This window comes from Oncorhynchus tshawytscha, linkage group LG22 (genome assembly GCF_018296145.1).
Source record: "Oncorhynchus tshawytscha isolate Ot180627B linkage group LG22, Otsh_v2.0, whole genome shotgun sequence".
NCBI lineage: Eukaryota > Metazoa > Chordata > Actinopteri > Salmoniformes > Salmonidae > Oncorhynchus > Oncorhynchus tshawytscha.
Window position 1 is genome coordinate 45,677,787 of NC_056450.1, and position 27,422 is coordinate 45,705,208.

The window sequence follows — 27,422 nt, forward strand, 5'->3', positions numbered from 1 at the left end:
AGAGAGACAGAGATAGAGAGAGACAGAAGGAGAGACATAGGGAGAGGCAGGGAGGGAGAGAGTGAGACAGAGGGGGAGAGAGATACACAGAGAGAGGTGGAGAGAGAGACAGGGAGAGAGAGACAGAGATTGAGAGAGACAGAAGGAGAGACATAGGGAGAGGCAGGGAGGGAGAGAGTGAGACAGAGGGGGAGAGAGATACACAGAGAGAGGTGGAGAGAGAGGCAGGGAGAGAGAGACAGAGATTGAGAGAGACAGAAGGAGAGACATAGGGAGAGGCAGGGAGGGAGAGAGAGAAGGAGAGACAGAAGGAGAGGCAGGGAGAGAGACAGAGATAGAGAGAGACAGAAGGAGAGACATAGGGAGAGGCAGGGAGGGAGAGAGTGAGACAGAGGGGGAGAGAGATACACAGAGAGAGGTGGAGAGAGAGACAGGGAGAGACAGAGACACAGAGAGAGGGGAGAGACAGATATGGGGAGACAGAGAGAGGCAGGGAGGGCCTTCTATTCCATCAAAAGGAAAATAAAAGTCAACATACCAATTAGGATCTGGCTAAAACTACTTGAATCAGTTGAAGAACCCATTGCCCTTTATGATTGTCAGGTCTGGGGTCTGCTCACCAACCAAGAATTTACAAAATGGGACAAACACCAAATTGAGACTGCATGCAGAATTCTTCTAAAATATCCTCAGTGTGCAACGTAGAACACCAAATAATACCCGCTAATTATCAAAATCCAGAAAAGAGACGTTAAATTCTACAACCACAAAAGGAAGCGATTCCCAAACTTACCATAACAAAGCCTACAGAGAGATGAATCTGGATAAGAGTCCCCTAAGCAAGCTGGTCCTGGGGCTCTGTTCACAAACGCAAACAGACCCCACAGAGCCCCAGGACAGCAGCACAATTAGACCCAACCAAATCATGGGAAAACAAAGATAATTACTTGACACATTGGAAAGAATTAACAAAAAAACTAACTAGAATGGTATTTGGCCCCTAAACAGAGAGTACACAGTGGCAGAATACCTGACCACTGTGACTGACCCTAAACAGAGAGTACACAGTGGCAGAATACCTGACCACTGTGACTGACCCTAAACAGAGAGTACACAGTGGCAGAATACCTGACCACTGTGACTGACCCTAAACAGAGAGTGGCAGAATACCTGACCACTGTGACTGACCCTAAACAGAGAGTACACAGTGGCAGAATACCTGACCACTGTGACTGACCCTAAACAGAGAGTGGCAGAATACCTGACCACTGTGACTGACCCTAAACAGAGAGTACACAGTGGCAGAATACCTGACCACTGTGACCCAAACTTAAGGAAAGCTTTGACTATGTACAGACTCAGTGAGCATAGCCTTGCTATTGAGAAAGGCTGCCATAGACAGACCTGGCTCTCAAGAGAAGACAGGCTATGTGCTCACTGCCCACAAACTTCCCGCCAAATGTATGACCATATTAGAGACACATATTTCCCTCAGATTACACAGACACACAAAGCAAAGACAAACCCAATGTTGATAAACTCCCATATCTACTGGGTGAAATACCACAGTGTGCCATCACAGCAGCAAGATTTGTGACCTGTTGCCACAAGAAAAGGGCAACCAGTGAAGAACAAACACCATTGTAAATTCAACCCATACTTATGTTTATTTATTTTCCCTTTTGTACTTTAACCATTTGTACATCATTACAACACTGTATATAGACATGATATGACATTTGAAATGTCTTAATTCTTTTGAAACTTTTGTGAGTGTAATGTTTACTGTTCATTTTTATTGTTTATTTGACTTTTGCTTATTATCTACTTCACTTGCTTTGGCAATGTAGACCTATGTTTCCCATACCAGTAAAGCCCTTATTAAATTGAAATTGAATTGAGATTGAGAAAGAGACAGAGAAAGAGACAGAGTGAGAGTGAGATACAGAGAAAGAGACAGAGTGAGAGAGAGATACAGAGAAAGAGAAACAGAGAGAGAGACAGACAGAGAAAGAGTTTCAGAGAGACAGACAGACAGAGAAAGAGAGAGAGACAGAGAGAGAGACAGAGGCAGAGTTAAAGAGACAGAAAGACAGACAGATTGATTTAATCTATCATTATTCTCATTAATATTGTTGTTGTAGTTGCTGTTAATGGTAATCCCATTTCCACTACTATTATTATTATTGATGTTGGTCCCATAATTTGTTGTTATATGTATACTTTGACAATGTACGAGAGAGAGGCGGAAATGACAAGACTCCATATGCTGTGTGATGTCATGTCTGTTTAATCCTATCTCATGATGTCATGTCTGTTTAATCCTATCTCATGATGTCATGTCTGTTTAATCCTATCTCATAATGTCATGTCTGTTTAATCCTATCTCATGATGTCATGTCTGATTAATCCTATCTCATGATGTCATGTCTGTTTAATCCTATCTCATGATGTCATGTCTGTTTAATCCTATCTCATGATGTCATGTCGGTTTAATCCTATCTCATGATGTCATGTCTGTTTAATCCTATCTCATGATGTCATGTCTGTTTAATCCTATCTCATGATGTCATGTCTGTTTAATTATATCTCATGATGTTCTCAACTCAATTGATTCACTCCAATGTACCTGTAATAACATCTGACGACTGTTTGTAACACCCCTACGATAACTTATAACAGTGTTATAACAGCAGTGCTACCTGTCTTGGGGGTGTGAAGGCGGACGATGAAGGGTTCTCTGGAGAAGGCATCCTCGTCTCCCGGCAACATGTCAGAATACTGGTACTGATCTGTTACTGTCACAGAGCCGATCCTACACACAAACACACAGTAATCAGACTTTTCTAATCATATAAAAAAGCTTGTTAGACTCAGTCCTGCACAGGAAAAAGAGGACTATTTTACCTGTAACCTTTATTTAACAAGACAGTTGAGAATACATTCTTATGTGTAATGACAGCTTCCCAGGGAACAGTGGGTTAACTGCCTTGTTCAGGGGCAGAAGGACAGATGTTTAGCTTGTCAGATTGGGGAAACAGATCCAGCAACCTTTCGGTTACTAGTCTAACGCTCTAACCACTAGGCTACCTGCCGCCCCTCTAACCACTAGGCTACCTGTTCTAACCACTAGGCTACCTGCTCTAACCACTAGTCTACCTGTTCTAACCACTAGGCTACCTGCTCTAACCACTAGGCTACCTGCTCTCACCACTAGGCTACCTGCCGCCCCAATAAAGGTGATGATGATGATAGTTGGTCTCACCTGAACACAAACTGGTCCTGGTAGCTAGGTGTCCTGGTCTCACCTGACCGCAAACTGCTCCTGGTAGCTAGGTGTCCTAAATTCACCTGAACACAAACTGGTCCTGGTACCTAGGTGTCCTGGTCTCACCTGAACACATACTGGTCCTGGTAGCTAGGTGTCCTGGTCTCACCTGAACACATACTGGTCCTGGTAGCTAGGTGTCCTGGGCTCACCTGAATACAAACACATACTGCTCCTGGTAGCTAGGTGTTCTGGGCTCACCTGAATACAAACACATACTGCTCCTGGTAGCTAGGTGTCCTGGGCTCACCTGAACACAAACACATACTGCTCCTGGTAGCTAGGTGTCCTGCCCAGCCGCTCACTGGCCACATAATCATACTGGTTCTGGCTGTCATGCCTGATAGAGAAGAGAAAAACCCTCTTGATATACACACTCACATTTACAACCTCTGAAAACATGGATTTTTAGGTGTTTGTGTGTTTGACCTGTTCAGTTCAGTTATCAGCAGCGGTATGGCTTTCTGTTTAGTGTCTCTCACTTCCTGTAGCAGGCACACATCACAACGAGACACGATCTGAAACACACACACACACACACTTTCAGCTTTAATCTGAAAATAGTGGGTGTGTGTGTGGGGGTGTGTGTGTCTGGGTGTGTATAAGGCAGTTGTGGTATGGAAGGGTCAACTCTCTCTCCTCTCCTCTCCTCTCCTCTCCTCTCCTCTCCTCTCCTCTCTCTCCTCTCCTCTCCTCTCCCTCCTCTCCTCTCCTCTCCTCTCCTCTCCTCTCCTCTCCTCTCCTCTCCTCTCCTCTCCATCATGTCTGTACAGGTCTCTATGTCAGGTTCTGATTGCTTCAGTCATGAGATCATATGTCATCCAGGTTCACTCACACACAGCCCTCTGATAAGCCCTGCTGCAGCCTGTGAGTGTGTGTAGGTGTGTGTGTGTATATAGCTGGTTGCCCCTCGAGTGTGGGTGTGTGTGTGTAGTTTTGTGTATAGCTGGTTGACCCTGCGAGTGTCTGTATGTGTGTGTGTGTGTGTGTGTGTGTGTGTGTGTGTGTGTGTGTGTGTGTGTGTGTGTGTGTGTGTGTGTGTGTGTGTGTGTGTGTGTGTGTGTGTGTGTGTGTGTGTGTGTGTGTGTGTGTGTGTGTGTGTGTGTGTGTGTGTGTGTGTGTGTGTGCACGCATGAAACTCTCACCCGTATTAGTGTGTGCATGACTTCAGTGTTGCGTGACTTGGAGTCTCCGAAGCTTTGTACGTTAAAGGCACAGATCTTAAACCCTGAGATCAGCTTCACCCCGCTCAGAGAGAGGAGGAAGAGGAGGAGGAGGAGGGAGGAAGAGGATGACATGGTGCCAAGCTGTGGAAGAGGCAGAATCTTGTTAATCAGTCAGTCAATCAGTCATCCAGCCAGTCAGTCAGCTAGTCAGTCAGTCAGTCACAAAGTTATGTAGAAATCTCTCAATAATCATATGAATTGTGTATCCTAAATCAGCGTTTTTTTTAAACTCTCCTTGTTAAATAGACATCTCCATTGTTGAGTTGCTACCGTGCTGTGTTGTTATGTGTTGCTACCATTCTGTGTTGCTACCATTCTGTGTTGCTACCCTGTTGTTGTCATGTTGTGTTGCTACTGTGTTGTTGTCATGTGTTGCTACCGTGTTGTTGTCATGTTGTGTTGCTACTGTGTTGTTGTCATGTTGTGTTGTTACCATGCTGTGTTGTCATGTGTTGCTACCATGTTGTTGTCATGTTGCTACCGTGTTGTTGTCATGTTGTGTTGCTACCGTGTTGTTGTCATGTTGTGTTGCTACCATGTTGTTGTCATGTGTTTCTACCGTGTTGTTGTCATGTTGTGTTGCTACTGTGTTGTTGTCATGTGTTGCTACCGTGTTGTTGTCATGTTGTGTTGCTACTGTGTTGTTGTCATGTGTTGCTACCATGTTGTGTTACTACCGTGTTGTTGTCATGTTGTGTTGTTACCATGCTGTGTTGTCATGTGTTGCTTCCATGTTGTGTTGTTGTCATGTTGTGTTGTTACCATGCTGTGTTGTCATGTGTTGCTTCCATGTTGTGTTGTTGTCATGTTGTGTTGCTACTGTGTTGTTTTCATGTGTTGCTACCACGTTGTGTTGCTACTGTGTTGTTATCATGTTGTGTTGCTACCATGATATGTTGTCATGTGTTGCTGCCATGTTGTGTTGGTACCGTGTTGTTGTCATGTGTTGCTGCCATGCTGTGTTGTTTTCATGTTGTGTTGCTACCATGCTGTGTTGTCATGTGGTGCTACCATGCTGTGTTGTCATGTGTTGCTGCCATGTTGTGCTGTTGTCTTTGGTCTCTCTTTATATAGTGTTGTCGTGTCGGGATGTGTGTTTTGTCCTACATTTTTAATCCCAGCCCCTGTCCCTGCAGAAATCCTTTTGCCTTTTGGTAGGCCGTCATTGTAAATAAGAATTTGTTTTTAACTGACTTGCCTAGTTAAATAAAGGTTCAATGAAATCAAATAAAACATTTATTTGAACTATTCTATAGTTAATGAAACTGACGCTAACAGTTGAGCTTCCTCCACTGTCCAACTACCCCATACTGGGCTTGAACCAGTGATCCTCTGATCACAAACACGAGCAACCCTGCTCCTTGACAATGCACCAAGGGTTTGAGCCACCCAAATGTTACCTCTTGGATGGCGTCATCCATGACAGTTCAAGATACTTTTAGAGTGAGCTTATGGCGCGTTCTTAACTCTGCTACGCTAGCACACCTGATTACACTTGTCAACTAATCATCAAGTCCCTGAATAGGTGAATCAGGTAAGTTAGTTCAGGGAAACAACAACATTCTAAGACGTATGGGGGACTGGGGGACTTGAACTCAAGTAGCAGTTGAGTTAAATAGAAATTTCTCAATATTCATAAAAAATGTGTAAGCTAAACCAGTGGTCTTGCCCAGGGACCCCTCCCAGGCAGACCAGTGGCCCAGGGAACCCTCCCAGGCAAACCAGTGGCCCAGGGACCTCTCCCAGGCAGACCAGTGGCCCAGGGACCCCTCCCAGGCAGACCAGTGGCCCAGGGAACACTCCCAGGCAAACCAGTGGCCCAGGGAACCCTCCCAGGCAAACCAGTGGCCCAGGGACCTCTCCCAGGCAAACCAGTGGCCCAGGGAACACTCCCAGGCAAACCAGTGGCCCAGGGAACCACTCCCAGACAAACCAGTGGCCCAGGGAACCCCTCCCAGACAAACCAGTGGCCCAGGGAACCCCTCCCAGGCAAACCAGTGGCCCAGGGAATCCCCCAGGCAAACCAGTGGCCCAGGGAACCCCTCCCAGATAAACCAGTGGCCCAGGGAACCCCTCCCAGGCAAACCAGTGGCCCAGGGAAACCCTCCCAGACAAACAAGTGGCCCAGGGACCCCTCCAAGACAAACCAGTGACCCAGGGAACCCCTCCAAGACAAACCAGTGACCCAGGGAACCCCTCCAAGACAAACCAGTGGGACAAGGACCCCTCCAAGACAAACCAGTGACCCAAAGACCCCCTCCCAGGTGAACCAGTGGCCCAGGGAACCTCTCCCAGACAAACCAGTGGCCCAGGGACCCCTCCAAGACAAACCAGTGGCCCAGGGACCCCCTCCCAGGTGAACCAGTGACCCAGGGAACCCCTCCAAGACAAACCAGTGGTCCAGGGACCTCCTCCCAGACAATCCAGTGGCCCAGGGACCCCCTCCCAGGTGAACCAGTGGCCCAGGGACCCCTCCAAGACAAACCAGTGGCCCAGGGACCCCTCCAAGACAAACCAGTGGCCCAGGGACCACTCCAAGACAAACCAGTGGCCCAGGGACCCCTCCCAGGCAAACCAGCGGTCCAGGGAACCCCTCCCAGGCAAACCAGTGGCCCATTAACCCTATCATATGTTAGCAACAAAAAAAGTTTATCAGATGAATGATAATGGCAAGGAGAAGTAATCAACATTTAAAAAATAATATATTTAGTTTTCATTATTTTGACCTCCCCACATAATTTGAAAGGGAAGTTTAAACTCTAACATAGCCTATTAGCTTGAACGGTCACTCCTAACACATTATCACTAAAAGCTGCTATTTAGCTGGTTAAACAAACGTTAGCCATGTGTTGGTAAGGAAAGGTAACTCTAAGAGCAGCTGGTTAGCTGGTTAACCAAATGTCTTGGTAAAAATGTATGTCCAAGTAAAGAGCGCTCACCAGCAGCCAGCAGTACTTACCACGACTGGTACTCACGGGTGCTTTTTCAAAGCCAAGTAGTGTAATTGAGGTTTGTAGCCTATTAGCAGGTGCTTTGTCAAAGCCTGACAGATACTACAAAGAGTGTAATTGGCTCAATATTAGGAGCTGAGAAATAAAGTTGACATCATTAGAAAGATGATATTCTCCTCTTCTCTACTGTAAACTCTCAGAAAAAAAGATATTCTCCTCTTTTCTACAGTATACTCACTCTTCAGCTCTTACTCTTCTTACTCTTCAGCTGTGCCGATAGGACAACCATTTATGGTTTGAGGTACAAACCCTTTTTGGTTCCAGGTAGAACCTTTTGGATTCCATGTAGAACCCTCTGTAGAAAGGCTTCTACATGGAACCCCAAGAGTTCTACCTGGAACCAAAATGGTTCTACCTGCAACAAAAATGGTTCTACCTGCAACCAAAAGGGTTCTACCTGCAACCAAAAGGGTTCTGCCTGGAACCAAAAGGGTTCTACCTGGAACCAAAAGGGTTCTACCTGGAACCAAAAGGGTTCTACCTGAAACAAAAAAAGGTTATTCAGAGGGGTCACCCTACTGGGACAGTCGAAGAACCCTTTAAGGTTCTAGATAGCAACTTTTTTTTCTTAGAGTGTAGGCATGCAACAACATATTTAGTTGTTGCTAATAATATTCATGAAAACATTGAAATGAAAATGAAAAAAACATTTTTGGATTGCAGACTCCCTACAGTACCTCCATGGAACCCTAGAGGGCCAGACCCCAGATTGAATATCCCTGAACTAAAATATACACAACTTCAGTCAGTTTAACGTTATAGTACCGTGAGACAGGAAGATCATGATGAAGATAAATAAAAATAAATGTCTCCTTCAGATTCATACTGCCACTATTTTTTAATTAATGTAGGAGTGTAAACACATTAGATCTGGTAGAAGATAATACAAACAAAAAAACACGCATTTTATTTTTTTCATCATCTTTGAAATGCAAGAGAAATTCCATACATAGAGATAGGATTCTAGGTGTAATTTAGATGTTGTCCACAAGATGGCAGCAATGTGTGTGCAACGTTTCAGACTGATCCAGTGAAGAATTACATCACTTCCCAACATTTTGTATCAAGTCTGCCAGGAGTTTGCCCGAATGTGCCGAATTGGTCAAATAATATATTTTCAAGTACATAACTATAGAGAACAAACAAAAATTATATGGTAATAAAAAATATATAAGTTTACACACTCCAAGGAACGGATCATTAGTTTCCCTACAGAAAATACACTAACCTTCACACATCTAGATGGCAGGGACTGCAGTGTGGTCAAACTGTGAACCCAGTTTCTACATTTGAATATAAAAATTGATTTTTTTCAAGCAAAACTACACTACATTTTATCTCTGGGACCCCCAGGATGACAAACAAATCAGAGCAAGATAACTGAATGTCATTATATCATATATATATATATATATATATATATATATATATATATATATATATATATATATATATATATATATATATATTATATTATTTATTATTTATTATTTATGACATTATTTACCTTCAGAGGTTAATGTGTCAAACCAATTGCCTGATAAGTGTTTTGTTGTTGTGCACTTTCCTCAAACAATCACATGGTATTTTTGTTGTTGTAATAGCTACTGTAAATTGGACACTGCAGTTAGATTAACAAGAATATTGAGCAACAACTGTCCCGGTTTAGGGACACTGATCCTGTAGACTTTTGTTATATATCGAGCTGACTAGCACTATTTTACTCAGCATGACAAAGAAGAAAATTACGAGTGAGGAAAGGAGAGAAATCACACTAAATCATCTTTATAACGCTCTTTCAGAATGCTGTGATTGGCTTGAATGTCTAGCCTGGTGTCGTGGCAAATTCCTGTATTACCAAATGAGGAGAGTTACAAACCACACACCACTCAGAGTTATACTTAAACTTAATCTTTTAATAATATGAGCTTTACAATAGCCCTTTGACTCAGATCAATTCAGTGCCTATAAATGAGCCCCAACATAATGGCAACTGAGATCTTTTATAGCAAAGATACACCCCTCTCAACTTACATGACGAACCACAGATCTTAGGAACAATTCACAAAGGGCCTTTTACTTGAAAGAGGAGTATCCCATAGCTACAGTAGACAGCATTAGCTATAAATTATCATTCAGTTTGGTCTCTAAAATGAGGTTCTAATCTCGTTCTTGGTACTTCATAGTACCAAAACATTACCTCACTATCTGGAATGCTCTTTAGGCTGTATTGGCCAAAGACATCGTAAATCTCCTCTGTCAGTGCTATCTCATAGAGGACCATCCTCAGTGGAACACACACACACACACACACACACACACAATATTCAACAGATTCTATTCTGTCGAATAAAACAACCATTCTAATACAATACAAATATTAAAAAATTATCTTACAAGCATTATAACAATCTTGCAATTTTCCACGACATCTCCCCATCACATGGTTTAACAGATACATTCACATATGAAGACAATTTTCCATTCTGACCTCTCCCCTCTCTGGGCCCCAAGTGACTGAGCCCTAGCTGACTGAGCCCTAGGTGACTGAGCCCTAGGTGACTGAGCCCTAAGTGACTGAGCCCTAGCTGATTGAGCCCTAGGTGACTGAGCCCTAGCTGACTGAGCCCTAGGTGACTGAGCCCTAAGTGACTGAGCCCTAAGTGACTGAGCCCTAGCTGACTGAGCCCTAGCTGACTGAGCCCTAGGTGACTAAGTGATTGAGCCCTAGGACTGACGCCTGAATCAGCTGACTGAGCCCTAGCTGACTGAGCCCTAAGTGACTGAGCCCTAAGCTGACTGAGATGACTGAGCCCTAGGTGACTGACTGAGCCCTAAGTGACTGAAGCTGACTGAGCCCTAAGTGACTGATTGAGCCCTAAGTGACTGAGCCCTAGCTGACTGAGCCCTAGGTGAATGAGCCCTAATGACTGAGCCCTAGCTGACTGAGCCCTAAGTGACAGAGAGCTGACTGAGGTGACTGAGCCCTAGCTGACTGAAGCTGACTGACTAAGTGATTGAGCCCTAGTTGACTGAGCCCTGACTGAGCCCTAGCTGACTGAGCCCTAAGTGACTGAGCTAAGTGACTGAGCCCTAGCTGACTGAGCCCTAAGTGACTGAGCCCTAAGTGACTGACTGAGCCCTAGCTGACTGAGCCCTAGGTGAATGAGCCCTAATGACTGAGCCCTAGCTGACTGAGCCCTAAGTGACAGAGCCCTAGCTGACTAGCTGACTGAGCCCTAGCTGACTGAGCCCTAGCTGCTGAGCCCTGAGCCCTAGCTGACTGAGCCCTAAGTGTGATTGAGCCCTAGTTGACTGAGCCCTAAGTGACAGAGCCCTAAGTGACTGAGCCCTAAGTGACTGAGCCCTAAGTGACTGAGCCCTAAGTGACTGAGCCCTAGCTGAGAAGGGAAAAGTGCAACTGCCAACAGTATAGTCCAAAGGGAGACATTCTAATGACAAGTATCTCACATAAGCATATTATGTAAATAAAACATCTTATTGATTATAATATGTATTTATCTATGTTACTCAACTAACTCTGATTCATCCTCCACACTGGTGCCAGATCTGTTTGGCAATAGGGCTATTGAAAGTCATGTTGAGTCATGTAACTTCGTCACACCTTCTCTCCAGTTTCCCGCTAAACTCTTGTTCCTCATACCTTCTCTCCAGTTTCCAGCTAAGCTCTTGTGCCTCATACCTTCTCTCCAGTTTCCAGCTAAGCTCTTGTTCCTCATACCTTCTCTCCAGTTTCCAGCTAAGCTCTTGTGCCTCATACCTTCTCTCCAGTTTCCAGCTAAGCTCTTGTGCCTCATACCTTCTCTCCAGTTTCCAGCTAAGCCTTTGTAACTCATACCTTCTCTCCAGTTTCCAGCTAAGCCTTTGTAATTCACACCTTCTCTCCAGTTTCCCGCTAAGCCTTTGTAATTCACACCTTCCCTCCAGTTTCCCACTAAGCCTTTGTAATTCACACCTTCTCTCCAGTTTCCCGCTAAGCCTTTGTAATTCACACCTTCTCTCCAGTTTCCCGCTAAGCTCTTGTTCTTCATACCTTCTCTCCAGTTTCCCACTAAGCTCTTGTGCCTCATACCTTCTCTCCAGTTTCCCACTAAGCCTTTGTAATTCACACCTTCTCTCCAGTTTCCCGCTAAGCTCTTGTGCCTCATACCTTCTCTCTAGGGGTGGGTGTCAGATAGCCTAGTAGCTAGACTAGAGCATTGTGCAAGTAACCGAAAGGTTGTGCCCTTGAGCAAGGCACTTAACCCTAATTGCTCCAGGAGCGCTATATAATGGTTACCCTGGCTGTGACCCCACTCTCCGAGTGTGTCTCAGGGGGAGTTGGGATATAAAAGAAAATACATTTTCAATTCACATATGTGTATTAATACACACATGTACATGGAGTTAAATATGAGGTCCAAGTCATTAATGGTTACATGGTAATTACTCAATAATGACCTAACAATTGCAGTGTGATTAGTTAAGGATTCCTTAAAGCCCAGTGGGAGTACTTAAACCCAGACGCTTTTATCCAAAGTGACTGACAGTTGTGTGTGCATTGCTTACATTTTATGTGTGGATACCCATGGGAATTGAACCCACAATACATTGCAAGCTCCACGATTTACCAACTGAGCCATATAGGACCATTTAAACTAGTCTACACACTAGATTCATACTACATTAAACCTCCAAGACTTCAACTAGCCTACAGGCTAGGTTGTATGTTCCCAGCTGACAAGATACAGAGATCATTTGAGATGCTCCCTGAATGTCACGTGAGCTCAGAGTGACAGTGGTGAGTTCCTACTGTCTTTTCCAACTCTCTAGACCGTTAGGCTTAATAGTTACATGGTAAGTACTTGATAATGACCTAACAGTTGCAGTTTGGTTTGTTTGGGGTAAAACCAGCAGGGTGCAACACAGGCTAAGTAAGATTCACCCTACATTCAACCCAGACTGAAACTACAGCTGTACAAAGTCAAATCGGCAGAGTTAATTTAACTCCTATGGAGTCAAATTTATTAACACTATTTGGGAGTTTATGTGTGACTCGTTTCAGGAAACTAGGCATATGTTGTGAGTCACTACTTCACAGGAGCACCATTTGAGCCAAATGTGTTTTTGGGCAGAAATGCCTTCTTGAACATATAAACATTCATGTGTCTTAATAACTAACTTGTATGTAAAAATACAAATACAATTGATAAATGACGTGCTTACTTGATTTAGCCACTGAAAAAGTCAGTAACCGTCCCGCTAGCCATAATTTGATGAGATAATGAGTGGGCTGGACATGCCCGAGAGATGAGTTCGGATTGGTCTGCCATGTAGCACGCATCTATATGATCTGGTCAGTATGTGTAGGTAATCCTGTCTAACGCAGCTTTTTTTTAAAGATATCACGTAGTACAACTGCATACATGTTGCCCTCCACATTTTGGAGGACTGAGTTTTGAAATCAGTGGAATTACAGTATGATAGCTAAGGAGATGGAGAAAACACCTGTCTCCGGATTACATCTTCAAACTAAGGACCACGATGGCATCTGTGACAGAGAGGGAGAAGTGTCCATCCATGTACGTGGGTAAGATAGTCTAGCTAGCTACATTTTCAGATATTACACGTTTCTACTTTAGTCAGAAAGATGTTTTCATTTCAAGTTAAAGTGTACTGTTAGCTTGCCAGCTAACATTAACTGGCTGGCTCGCTAGCTAACATTACGTGTATGATCTGTGTAGTAATATTATTCTAATCAGAAATCCATTTGTATTGCTAGTTATAGCCTAATGTGAGCTAGCTAACATTGAACCTGGTTGGTTAGCTACCTGCAGATTCATGCAGGGTAGTAACGTCATGAGTTGGTTCATTGCTTATGGTTCATTGCTTAGCTAGCTAGCTACATGTCTAAACAAAAGACTCCACTATGCAAGTAACCATTTCAATAGAATGTTCATGATGTACCTGCAACAACTGTTGATAGACGTAGCTGGTAAATTCTCTCTGGCTATCTACTCTGATTTCAGAGTATTCTTGTCTGGGTGTGCCAGAGCGCAGAATAACTGACGAATTTACGAACACTCAACACCCGCTGAATATGGCCAGTGTCAGTAAACGTTGGCAAAAAAGCATAATTACATTGTTGCCAGCAGTACAGTTGCAGTCACCAACACGCTGGATAACATGAAAACAGCCTAACCAGCTCTGCTAGGGGGAGTAAAATGGTCAGAGTGAGCTGTTCTCTCATTTGTGTCTGGAAGTAGCTAGAAAGCTAGTCAATGTTAGCCAGTTAGCTTGGGTGCTTGACTGCTGTTGTTAGGGCAGCACGCTTGGATCACTCCTACTCCTTGGCCAGAGCGTCCAATGTGGCGCTCTGAACGCTCCTTAAAGAGATGGTTGGGGCTAAAGCTTAAGAGGGTGTGAACGATGCTGAATGGGTGTAGATAAAGAGGAGCTCTCCAGTAGATACCAAAACATTCAAGCATACTGGGAAATATGACACTGAGGCCCCTCCCACATCTGTGGATAACTCCATAGATTGAACGCCCTGTCTCTCTCTGGATACTCTTAATGGAGTTAAAAGTATTCTGTCCCAATGAACGCCAGTCATCGACACTAACTCCAGGGACCATATAACTCTCTTGAGGGTTGAGATAACTCTAATTTTAATTATCCTTAATTTACTGAGGCATAGCAGAGAAATGTAACGCACACACACCCCACATACAGTGCCTTCAGAAAGTATTCACACACCTCAATTTAACAAATATATAATATTTCTCTACAGCCTGATTTTAAAATGTATTACATTGAAATGTTGTGTCACTGGCCTACATACAATACCCCATAATGACAAAGTGGAATTCTGCTTTTAGACATTTTTACAAATTAATTAAACATGAAAAGCTGAAATGTCTTGAGTCAATAAGTATTCAACCCCTTTGTTATGGAAAGCCTAAATAATTAAAAATAAAAATGTGCTTAGCAAGCCACATAATAAGTTGCATGGCCTCACTCTGTGTGCAATAATAGTGTTTAACATGTTTGTTTATGACTGCCTCATTTCTGTACCCCACACATACAATTATCTGGAAGGTCCCTCTGTCGAACAGTGAATTTCAAAAACAGATTCAACCACAACGACCAGGGAAGTTTTCCAATACCTTGCAAAGAAGTGCATCTATTGGTAGATGGGTAAAAAAAATCTGACATTGAATATCCCTTTGAGCATGGTGAAGTTATTAATTACACTATGGATGGTGTATCAATACACCCAGTCACTACAATGATGCAGACGTCCTTCCTAGCTCAGTTGCCAGAGAAGAAGGAAACTGCTCAGGGATTTCACCATGAGGCCAATGGTGACTTTAAAACAAGTTACAGAGTTTAATGGCTGTGATAGGAGAAAATTGAGGATGGATCAACAACAATGTAGCGTCTTCACAACACTAACATAAATGACAGACTGAAAATAAGGAAGCTTGAACAGAATAACAATATTCCAAAACATGCATACTAAAGTAATACTGCAAAAAAATGTGGCAAAAAAAATGAACTTTTTTGTCCTGAATACAAAGCATTATGTTTGGGGCAAATCCAACACAACACAACACATCACTGAGTACCACTCTTCATATTTTCAAGCATGGTGGTGGCTGCATCATGTTATGGGTATGCTTTTCATTGTTAAGGACTGGGGAGTGAAACAATACAGCTAAGCACAGGCAAAATCCTAGAGGAAAACCTGGTTGCCTGCTTTCCAACAGACCCTGGGAGACAAATGCATCTTTCAGCAGGACAACAACCTAAAACACAAGGCCAAACATGCCAAGACAACATTGAATGGTCCTGAGTGGCCTAGTTACACTTTTGATTTAAATCGGCTTGACAATCTTGACAAATGGCTGTCTTGCAATGAAAATACTTTAAAATGCTGTCTATCAATGATCAACAACCAACTTGACAGAGTTGGAAGAATTTTAAAAAGGATCATGTGCAAATATTGTACAATCCAGGTTTGCAAATCTCTTAGAGACTTACCCAGAAAGACTCACAGCTATAATCACTGCCAAAGGTGATTCTAACATGTATTGACTCAGGGGTGTGAATACTTATGTAAATTATGTCATTATGGGGTATTGTGTGTAGATGGGTGAGAGAAAAAATCTATTTAATCTGTTTTGAATTCAGGCTGCAACACCACAAAATGAGGAATAAGTCAAAGGGTATGAATACTTTCCGAAGGCTCGGAACCAGAGCCACATTTCAGTACCTCTATTACACCAACTGTTCCTTAGCCGACTGTACTAAAACAGACGCTGTACTAAGGAGAATCACACTGAAACACCCATGTGTGTTATATACTGATACCTCGCTCCCTCTCTCTCACACACATGCACAAAAAAAACACTCTCTCAAGAAACACATTGGACACACTAAAGGAGACCAGAGTCCCATATAACAGAGGTGGGACAAAGTCTCCCTTGGCGTTTAGTATATAAATACAGATGTGGAACAGAGGCTAAGAATTAAAGGTTGACAGAAAGACGAGACACACAGATAAATTACATTACATTCTGTGGTCTTACTAACTTGGTGGAGTCGGCTTACTTTCTTCTTCCTGGTTCAAGAGAAGACTGCCCCGCTGCTACCCTCTCTATCCCACCCCACCCCTCTCTGCTTCCTGTAGGAGGGGTCACTGCAGCTGACGAGTTCCATAAAAACACGCAGGCAAACACACACACACACACACTGAAACCTGAGTTGTTGCAGCCTCCGTCACTGTCTCACTGTCAACCCAGCAGTATGAAGAGGGCTCAGATTCACAAAATAACAAGTCTGTACTGTAGTTAAGGAAAAAATGTATTCTTAAAATGTATTCTTAAGAAAGTTTTGTGAATCCAGAAAAGCAAATTGAAGAGAAAGAACATGTTTAGCAACGTCTTGTTACAGATTTTTAGTTATGAGTTGGTTATATGTTTCTCTGTGTCTCGTCTAATCTTGTTCCCCCTCTCCGGTGCTTGACGTCGCAGGTCTACTAACCACAGTCCTTGCAACCTATTATTATGTACACCTGGCAACCCTCATTCCTCTACCTGGCAACCCTCATTCCTCTACCTGGCAACCCTCATTCCTCTACCTGGCAACCCTCATTCCTCTACCTGGCAACCCTCATTCCTCCACCTGGCAACCCTCATTCCTCTACCTGGCAACCCTCATTCCTCTACCTGGCAAACCTCATTCCTCTACCTGGCAACCAGTCACCAGTCAAAGTCCAGACCTGAATCCAATCGAGAATCTGTGGAAAGAACTGAAAACTGCTGTTTACAAATGCTCTCCATCCAACCTCACTGAGCTCGAGCTGTTTTGCAAGGAGGAATGGGAAAAAATTTCAGTCTCTCGATGTGCAAAACTGATAGAGACATACCCCAAGCGACTTACAGCTGTAATCGCAGCAAAAGGTGGCGCTACAAAGTATTAACTTAAGGGGGCTGAATAATTTTGCATGCCCAATTTTTCAGTTTTTGATTTGTTAAAAAAGTTTGAAATATCCAATAAATGTCGTTCCACTTCATGATTGTGTCCCACTTGTTGTTGATTCTTCACAAAAAAATACAGTTTTATATCTTTATGTTTGAAGCCTGAAATGTGGCAAAAGGTCGCAAAGTTCAAGGGGGCCGAATACTTTCGCAAGGCACTGTATGTTCTTCAAAAGTGTCACGGTTTTCTTCATCTGAAGGAGAGGCGGACCAAAATGCAGCGTGGTGGTTATTCATGTTTTTAATAAAGACAACTATACTTGAAATAACTAACAAAACAAGAAATGTGAAAACTCAAAACAGTCCTATCTGGTGCAAACACAGAGACAGGAACAATCACCCACGAAACACTCAAAGAATATGGCTGCCTAAATATGGTTCCCAATCAGAGACAACGATAAACACCTGCCTCTGATTGAGAACCATTCCAGACAGCCATAGACTATGCTAGATACCCCTACTATAATACAAACCCAATACCTAACAAAAACCCCAAGACAAAACACACCACATACAAAACCCATGTCACACCCTGGCCTGACCAAATTAATAAAGAAAACACAAAATACTAAGACCAGGGCGTGACAAAAAGAGAGATCAGGGTCCAGAGTAACGCCGAGGTCCTTTATAGTTTTATTTGAGACAACTGTACAACCATTAAGATTAATTGTCAGATTCAACAGAAGATCTCTTTGTTTCTTGGGACCTAGAACAAGCATCTCTGTTTTGTCTGAGTTTAAAAGTAGAAAGTTTGCAGCCATCCACTTCCTTATGTCTGAAACACATGCTTCTAGCAAGGGCAATTTTGGGGCTTCACCATGTTTCATTGAAATGTACAGCTGTGTGTCATCCGCATAGCAGTGAAACTTAACATTATGTTTTCGAATAACATCCCCAAGAGGTAAAATATATAGTGAAAACAATAGTGGTCCTAAAACGGAACCTTGAGGAACACCGAAATTTACAGTTGATTTGTCAGAGGACAAACCATTCACAGAGACAAACTGATATCTTTCCGACAGATACGATCTAAACCAGGCCAGAACTTGTCCGTGTAGACCAATTTGGGTTTCCAATCTCTCCAAAAGAATGTGGTGATCGATGGCATCAAAAGCAGCACTAAGGTCTAGGAGCACGAGGACAGATGCAGAGCCTCGGTCCGATGCCATTAAAATGTCATTTACCACCTTCACAAGTGCCGTCTCAGTGCTATGATGGGGTCTAAAACCAGACTGAAGCATTTTGTATACATTGTTTGTCTTCAGGAAGGCAGTAAGTTGCAGCGCAACAGCCTTTTCTCAAATTTTTGAGAGGAATGGAAGATTCGATATAGGCCGATAGTTTTTTATATTTTCTGGGTCAAGGTTTGGCTTTTTCAAGAGAGGCTTTATTACTGCCACCTTTGGTGAGTTTGGTACACATCCGGTGGATAGAGAGCCGTTTATTATGTTCAACATAGGAGGGCCAAGCACAGGAAGCAGCTCTTTCAGTAGTTTAGTTGGAATAGGGTCCAGTATGCAGCTTGAAGGTTTAGAGGCCATGATTATTTTCATCACTGTGTCAAGAGATGTAGTACTACAAACAAGCTATCTTTCCCCAGGCCTGTGGTCTGTTGGTGAATATAACTCTCCCTGACCACGTCTCTCCTCTAGTTGCTGTACTAAAGGACATTACTGATGAATATAACTCTCCCTGACCACTCCTCTAGTTGTTGTACTAAAGGGCATTACTGGCGAATATAACTCTCCCTGACCACATCTCTCCTCTAGTTGCTGTACTGAAGGACATTACTGATGAATATAATTCTCCCTGACCACTCCTCTAGTTGCTGTACTAAAGGGCATTACTGGCGAATATAACTCTCCCTGACCACGTCTCTCCTCTAGTTGCTGTACTGAAGGACATTACTGATGAATATAATTCTCCCTGACCACTCCTCTAGTTGCTGTACTGAAGGACATTACTGGTGAATATAACTCTCCCTGACCACTCCTCTAGTTGCTGTACTGAAGGACATTACTGGCGAATCCTTTTTCGAGATAGCACCTCCCCCACACTATCCTTTGCTGCTCCATCGTCAGTAATGATTGTGTGTCCATGTCAACCTCCTGTGTCCATGTCAACCTCCTGTGTCCATGTCAACCATGTCAACCTCCTGTGTCCATGTCAACCATGTCAACCTCCTGTGTCCATGTCAACCTCCTGTGTCCATGTCAACCTCCTGTGTCCATGTCAACCTCCTGTGTCCATGTCAACCTCCTGTGTCCATGTCAACCTCCTGTGTCCATGTCAACCATGTCAACCTCCTGTGTCCATGTCAACCTCCTGTGTCCATGTCAACCATGTCAACCTCCTGTGTCCATGTCAACCATGTCAACCTCCTGTGTCCATGTCAACCATGTCAACCTCCTGTGTCCATGTCAACCTCCTGTGTCCATGTCAACCATGTCAACCTCCTGTGTCCATGTCAACCTCCTGTGTCCATGTCAACCTCCTGAACTGTTTTGAGTTCTGCATTAGTGTGAAAGTTCTCGACTGAGCTCCAGCTGATCTATAACCCTGGAACATGGCGTCCATCTGTGGCCACAGAGAAAATCTAGTTTAGTTCTTTAAACTCTCAGTATTAATATGTTTCTTCACACACTCCTGTCTGTAATAAAACCACACCTTGTTCAGAACAACCTACAGTTGAAGTCAGAAGTTTACATACAGCTTAGCAAAGTACATTTCAACTCAGTTTTTCACAATTCCTGACATTTAATCCTAGTTAAAATTCCCTGTTTTAGGTCAGTTAGTATCACCACTTTATTTTAAGAATGTGAAATGTCAGAATAATAGTAGAGAGAATGATTTATTTCAGCTTGTATTTCTTTCATCACATTCCCAGTGGGTCAGAAGTTTAAATACACTCAATTAGTATTTGGTAGCATTGCCTTTAAATTGTTTAACTTGGGTCAAACATTTTGGGTAGCCTTCCACAAGCTTCCCACAATAAGTTGGGTGAATTTTGGCCCATTCCCCCTGACAGAGCTGGTGTAACTGAATCAGGTTTGTAGGGCTCCTTGCTCGCACACACTTTTTCAGTTCTAACCACAAATGTTCTATGGGATTGAGGTCAGGGCTTTATGATGGCCACTCCAATACCTTGACTTTGTTGTTCTTGAGCCTTTTGCAACAACTTTGGAAGTATGCTTGGGGTCATTGTCCATTTGGAAGACCCATTTGCAACTAAGCTTCAACTTCCTGACTGATGTCTTGAGATGTTGCTTCAATATATCCACATAATTTTCCTGCCTCATGATACCATCTATTTTGTGAAGTGCACCAGTCCATCCTGCAGAAAAGCACCCCCACAACATGATGCTGCCACCCCCATGCTTCATGGTTGGGATGGTGTTCTTAGGCTTGCAACCCTCCCACTTTTTCCTACAAACTTAACTTAACGATGGCCATTATGGCCAAACAGTTCTATTTTTGTTTCATCAGACCAGAGGACATATCTCCAAAAAGTACGATCTTTGTCCCCATGGGCAGTTACAAACTGTAGTCTGGCTCTTTATGGTGGTTTTGGAGCAGTGTCTTCTTCCTTGCTGAGTGGCCTTTCAGGTTATGTTGATATAGGACTCGTTTTTACTGTGGATATAGATACTTTTGGACCTGTTTCCTCCAGCATCTTCACAAGATCATTTGCTGTTGTTCTGGGATTGATTTGCACTTTTCGCACCAAAGTACGTTCATCTCTAGAAGACAGAACGCGTCTCCTTCCTGAGCGGTGTGACGACTGCGTGGTCCCATGGTGTTTATACTTGCGTACTATTGTTTGTACAGATCAACGTGGTACCTTCAGGCGTTTTGAAATTGCTCCCAAGGATGAACCAGACTTGTGGAGGTCTACATTACTTTTTCTGAGGTCTTGGCTGATTTCTTTTGATTTTCCCATAATGTCAAGGAAAGAGGCACTGAGTTTGAAGGTGGGCCTTGAAATACATCCACATGTACACCTCCAATTGACTCAAATGATGTCAATTAGCCTATCAGAACCTTCTATAGCCATGACATAATTTTCTGGAATTTTTCAAGCTGTTTAAAGGCACAGTCAACTTAGTGTATGTAAACTTCTGACACACTGGAAGTAAAATAAGTAAAATAATCTGCCTGTAAACAATTGTTGGAAAAATTACTTGTGTCATGCACAAAGTAGATGTCCTAACCGGACTTGCCAAAACTATAGTTTGTTAACAAGAATTTGTGGAGTGGTTGAGAAACTAGTTTTAATGAGTCCAACATAAGTGTATGTAAACTTCCAACTTCAACTGTACGTCCAATGTGCTAGTTGTGCTGTTATCAAGTGGCTCCACCCATATCACCATACCTTTGTGATTAGTGATCTGTCTAGTATCCGTAGCGTTAGTACCGACTCTACCCCAATGCATTCTCGTGTATTCATATTTAGCAACCCATTCTATGCTAATAGTCAATCTATCTACATTTACATGGTTTAGTAACCATTAAAGCAACCATTATGGCGGTTAAAATAACTCACAGACCCAACTGCCTGTCTGTCTACAGTGGAATATACTCTCCCTCTCTTTCTTCAGCTCCGCTTCAGCTGTCATGGCGACTTCTAGCTCACCCATCATGCTGCTGGATCTCACTTCACGTGAGAAGTGTGAACCCACCGAGGAGAGGCTGTGGTCTTTACTGCTGTGGGTGCTGGAAGTAGTACGGTGTGTGTGGTCCTACGACTACCACCTGACCCTGTTACTACGACTACCACCTGACCCTGTTACTACCACTTGACCCTGTTACTATGACTAACACCTGACCCTGTTACTACCGCCTGACCCTGTTACTACGACTACCACCTGACCCTGTAACTACCACCTGACCCTGTTACTACCACCGGACCCTGTTACTACCACCTGACCCTGTTACTACGACTACCACCTGACACTGTAACTACCACCTGACCCTGTTACTACGACTACCACCTGACCCTGTTACTACCACCTGACCCTGTTACTACCACCACCACCTGACCCTGTAACTACCACCTGACCCTGTTACTACCACCTGACCCTGTTACTACGACTACCACCTAACCCTGTTACGACCACCTGACCCTGTTACTACGACTACCACCTGACCCTGTAACTACCACCTGACCGTGTTACTACTACTACCACCTGACCCTGTTACTACCACCTGACCCTGTTACTACGACTACCACCTGACCCTGTTACTACGACTACCACCTGACCCTGTTACTACGACCGGACCCTGTTACTACCACCTGACCCTGTTACTACGACTACCACCTGACCCTGTTACTACGACTACCACCTGACCCTGCTACTACGACTACCACCTGACCCTGTTACTACCACCTGACCCTGTTACTACTACTACCACCTGACCCTGTTACTACAACTACCACCTGACCCTGTTACTACTACTACCACCTGACCCTGTTAATACCACCTGACCCTGTTACTACTACCTGACCCTGTTACTACGACTACCACCTGAACCAGTTACTACTACCACCTGACCCTGTTACTACGACTACCACCTGAACCTGTTACTACTACCACCTGACCCTGTTACTACCACCTGAACCTGTTACTACAACTACCACTTGAGCCTGTTACTACTACCTGACCCTGTTACTACTACCACCACCTGAACCCGTTACTGCTACTACCACCTGACCCCGTTACTACTACCACACCTGAACCTGTTACTACCACACCTGAATCCGTTACTACTACCACCTGAACCCGTTACTACTACCACACCTGAACCCGTTACTACTACCACACCTGAACCCGTTACTACCACCACACCTGAACCCGTTACTACGACCACACCTGAACCCGTTACTACTACCACCACACATGAACCCGTTACTACTACCACCACCTGAACCCGTTACTACTACCATACCTGAACCTGTTACTACTACCACCTGAACCTGTTACTACTACCACCTGAACCTGTTACTACTATGACACCTGAACACGTTACTACTACCACACCTGAACCCGTTACTACTACCACCTGAACCCGTTGCCACTACCACCTGACCCTGTTACTACGACTACCACCTGACCCTGTTACTACGACCTGACACTGTTACTACCACCTGACCCTGTTACTACAACTACCACCTGACCCTGTTACTAAGACTAACACCTGACCCTGTTACTACCACAACCTGACCGTGTAACTACCACCTGACCCTGTTACTACCACCACCACCACCACCTGAACCCGTTACTACCACCACCACCACCACCTGAACCCATTACTACCACCACCTGAACCCGTTACCACCACTACCACCTCAACCCGTTACTACCACCACCACCACCTGAACCCGTTACTACCACCACCACCTGAACCGGTTACTACCACCACACCTGAACCCATTACTACTACCACCACCTGAACCCATTACTACTACCACCACCTGAACCCATTACTACTACCACCACCTGAACCCATTACTACTACCACCACCTGAACCCATTACTACCACCACCACCTGAACCCGTTACTACCACCACCACCTGAACCCATTACTACCACCACCACCTGAACCCGTTGCCACTACCACCTGACCCTGTTACTACGACTACCACCTGACCCTGTTACTACGACCTGACCCTGTTACTACGACTACCACCTGACCCTGTTACTACGACTACCACCTGACCCTGTTACTACGACTACCACCTGACCCTGTAACTACCACCTGACCCTGTTACTACCACCACCATTACCACCTGAACCCGTTACTACCACCACCACCTGAACCCGTTACTACCACCACCTGAACCTGTTACTACCACCACCTGAACCCATTACTACCACCACCTGAACCCGTTACTACCACCACCACCTGAACCAATTACTACCACCACCACCTGAACCCATTACTACTACCACACCTGAACACGTTACCACCACCACCTGAACCCGTTACTACCACCACAACCTGAACCCATTACTACTACACCACCATTGACCACCTGAACATTACTACTACCACCTGAACCTGTTACCACTACTGACCACCTACCACCACCTGAACCTGTTACTACTACTACCACCTGAACCCATTACTACCACCACACCACCTGAACCTGTTACTACCTACTACTACCACCACCTGAACACGTTACTACCACACTACCACCACCACCACCTGAACCCATTATTACTACCACTACCTGACTGTTACTACCACCACCACCACCACCTGAACTGCATTATCTACCTGAACCATTACTACCACTACCACTACCACCTGAACCATTATTACTACCACCACCACCTGAACCATTATTACCACTACCACCACTCTGAACCATTATTACCACTACTGAACCTGAACCATTACTACCACCACCACCTGAACCTATTACTACCACCACCACACCACCTGAACTTTATTATTACCACCACCACCACCACCTGAACCGTTACTATTACTACCACTGAACTACCTGAACTATTATATTTACTACACTACTTGAACCTATTATTACTACTACTACACTACCTGAACCTATTACATATACTACTACACTACTTGAACTGTTATTACTACTCACTACTCTGAACCCATATTATACTACTACTACTACTTGAACTCAGCATATATTACTACTACTACTACCTGAACATATACTACTACTACTACTACCTGAACTATATTACTACTACTACACCTGAACTACTACTTGACTACCACCTGAACTACTACTACTACCACTACTGAACTCATATTACTACTACTACTACTACTGAACCATTATTACTACTACTACTACTACTTGAAACCTATTACTACCTACTACTACCTGAACCGTTATTACTACTACTACTACTTGAACTTATTACTACTACTACTACTTGAACCTATTACTACTACTACACTGAACCTGATTACTACTACTACTTGAACCATATTACTACTACTACTTGAACCGCATTACTTACTACTACTACTTGAAACTATTATTACTACTACTACTACTCTGAACCAGTTATTTACTACTACTACTACTTGAAACTGCATTACTACTACTACCACTACCTGAACTCACATTACTACCACTACTACCTGAACCTGAACTACATTACTACTACCACCACCTGAACTGCATTACTACCACCACCACCTGAACCCATTACTACTACCACCACCTGAACCATTACTACTACCACCACTTGAACCTGCATTACTACCACTACTTGAACTATTATTACTACTACTACTTGAACTGCATATTACTACTACTACTACTTGAACCTATTATTACTACTACTACTACTTGAATTTTTGCATACTACTACTACTACTACTTGAATTTAGCATTACTACTACTACTACTTGAACTAGCATATTTACTACTACTACTTGAAACTACTTACATTACTACTACTACTACTACTTGAACCTAGCATTACTACTACTACTACCTGAACCTATTATACTACTACTACTACCACTACTGAACTATTACTACTACTACTACTACACTTGAACTCATTTATTACTACCACTACTACTGAACTTATTACTACTACTACTACTACTTGAACTCAGCATACTACTACTACCTGAACCTGAACCTATTACTACTACCACTTGAACCTGAACTGCATTACTACTACTACTACTTGAACCTATTATTACTACACCACTACTACCTGAACTACAGCATTACTACTACTACTACTACTTGAACTCATATTACTACTACTCTGAACTGCATTATATTTACTACCTACTTGAACTATTATTACTACTACTACTACTTGAACTGAAGCATTACTACTACTACTACTACTTGAACAGCATATTACTACTACTACTTGAACTTTATTACTACTACTACTACTTGAACTTTATTATTACTACTACACTACTACTTGAACTATTGCATTTTACTATTACTACTACTACTACTTGAACCCATTATTACCACTACCACTACCACTTGAACCTGAATTATTACTACTACTACTACTTGAACCATTATTACTACTACTACTACTACTTGAACTTATTATACTACTACTACTACCTGAACCTATTACTATACTACTACTACTGAACCTGATTACTACTACTACTACTACTTGAACTCAGCATACTACTACTACTACTACTGAACTTATTATTACTACTACTACCTGAACCTGAACATACTACTACTACTACTACTTGAACTTGCATATTACTACTACTACTACTACCTGAACAGCATATTACTACTACTACTACTTGAACTTAGCATACACCACTACTACTACTTGAACCTATTACTACTACTACTACTCTGAAACAGCATATTATTACTACTACTACTGAACTCATTACTACTACTACTACTTGAATTATTACTACTACTACTACTTGAATTTACATATTACTACTACTACTACTTGAACTCATATACTACTACTACTACTGAACTGAACTATTATTACTACTACTACTACTTGAACTCATTATTACTACTACTACTACTCTGAACCCATTATTATACTACTACTACTACTACTACTGAACTTTATTGCTATTACTACTACTACTACTGAACTTGTTATTACTACTACCACCACCTTGAACTGCATTATTACTACCACTACTACCTGAACTTGCATTACTACTACTACACCTGAACCTATTACTACCACTACTACTACTACTGAACTTGCATTACTACTACACTACCTGAACCGCATTTACTACCACTACCTGAACCTATTACTACCACTACCACTTGAACATTATACCACTACACCACCACTACTACTGAATTTACTACTACTACCACTACCTGAAACCTATTATTACTACCACTACTTGAACTTATTACTACTACTACTACTTGAACCTATTACTACTACTACCACTACCTGAACTGCATTACTACTACCACTACCTGAACATTATTACTACTACTACCACTACTGAACCTGCATTACTACTACCACCACCACCTGAACCCGTATATTACTACCACCACCACCTGAACTTGAACCCGCATACTACTACACCACTACCACTTGAACCTGATTATTACTACTACTACTACTACTTGAACCTGCATATTTACTACTACTACTACTTGAATTTGCATACTACTACTACTACTACTTGAACCTATATACTACTACTACTACTCTGAACTGAGCATATTACTACTACTACCTGAACACATATTACTACTACTACTACCTGAATTATTACTACCACCACTACCTGAACTTGCATTACTACTACTACCACTACTTG

General features: G+C 43.0%; 1 protein-coding gene across 3 annotated transcripts in view; it reads right to left on the bottom strand.

Annotated features, from left to right (window-relative positions):
- The window catches only part of dnase1l1 (deoxyribonuclease I-like 1), a 20,290-nt gene extending 4,055 nt beyond the window's left edge, over window positions 1-16,235 (bottom strand). Inside the window, exons 1-5 of one of the 3 annotated variants that reach the window (XM_042304351.1) lie at window positions 16,161-16,235; window positions 4,474-4,635; window positions 3,758-3,846; window positions 3,579-3,668; window positions 2,703-2,815 (exon numbers count right to left, since the gene is read on the bottom strand). In XM_042304351.1, coding sequence (XP_042160285.1) covers window positions 2,703-2,815; window positions 3,579-3,668; window positions 3,758-3,846; window positions 4,474-4,626 — 445 coding nt within the window. In that variant the 5' untranslated portion in view covers window positions 4,627-4,635; window positions 16,161-16,235. Of the gene's footprint in view, window positions 1-2,702; window positions 2,816-3,578; window positions 3,669-3,757; window positions 3,847-4,473; window positions 4,636-16,156 lie in introns of all 3 variants that reach the window. The other 2 variants (XM_042304353.1, XM_042304352.1) reach the window with 2 other exon arrangements.
- Between the last annotated feature and the right edge of the window lie 11,187 nt (window positions 16,236-27,422).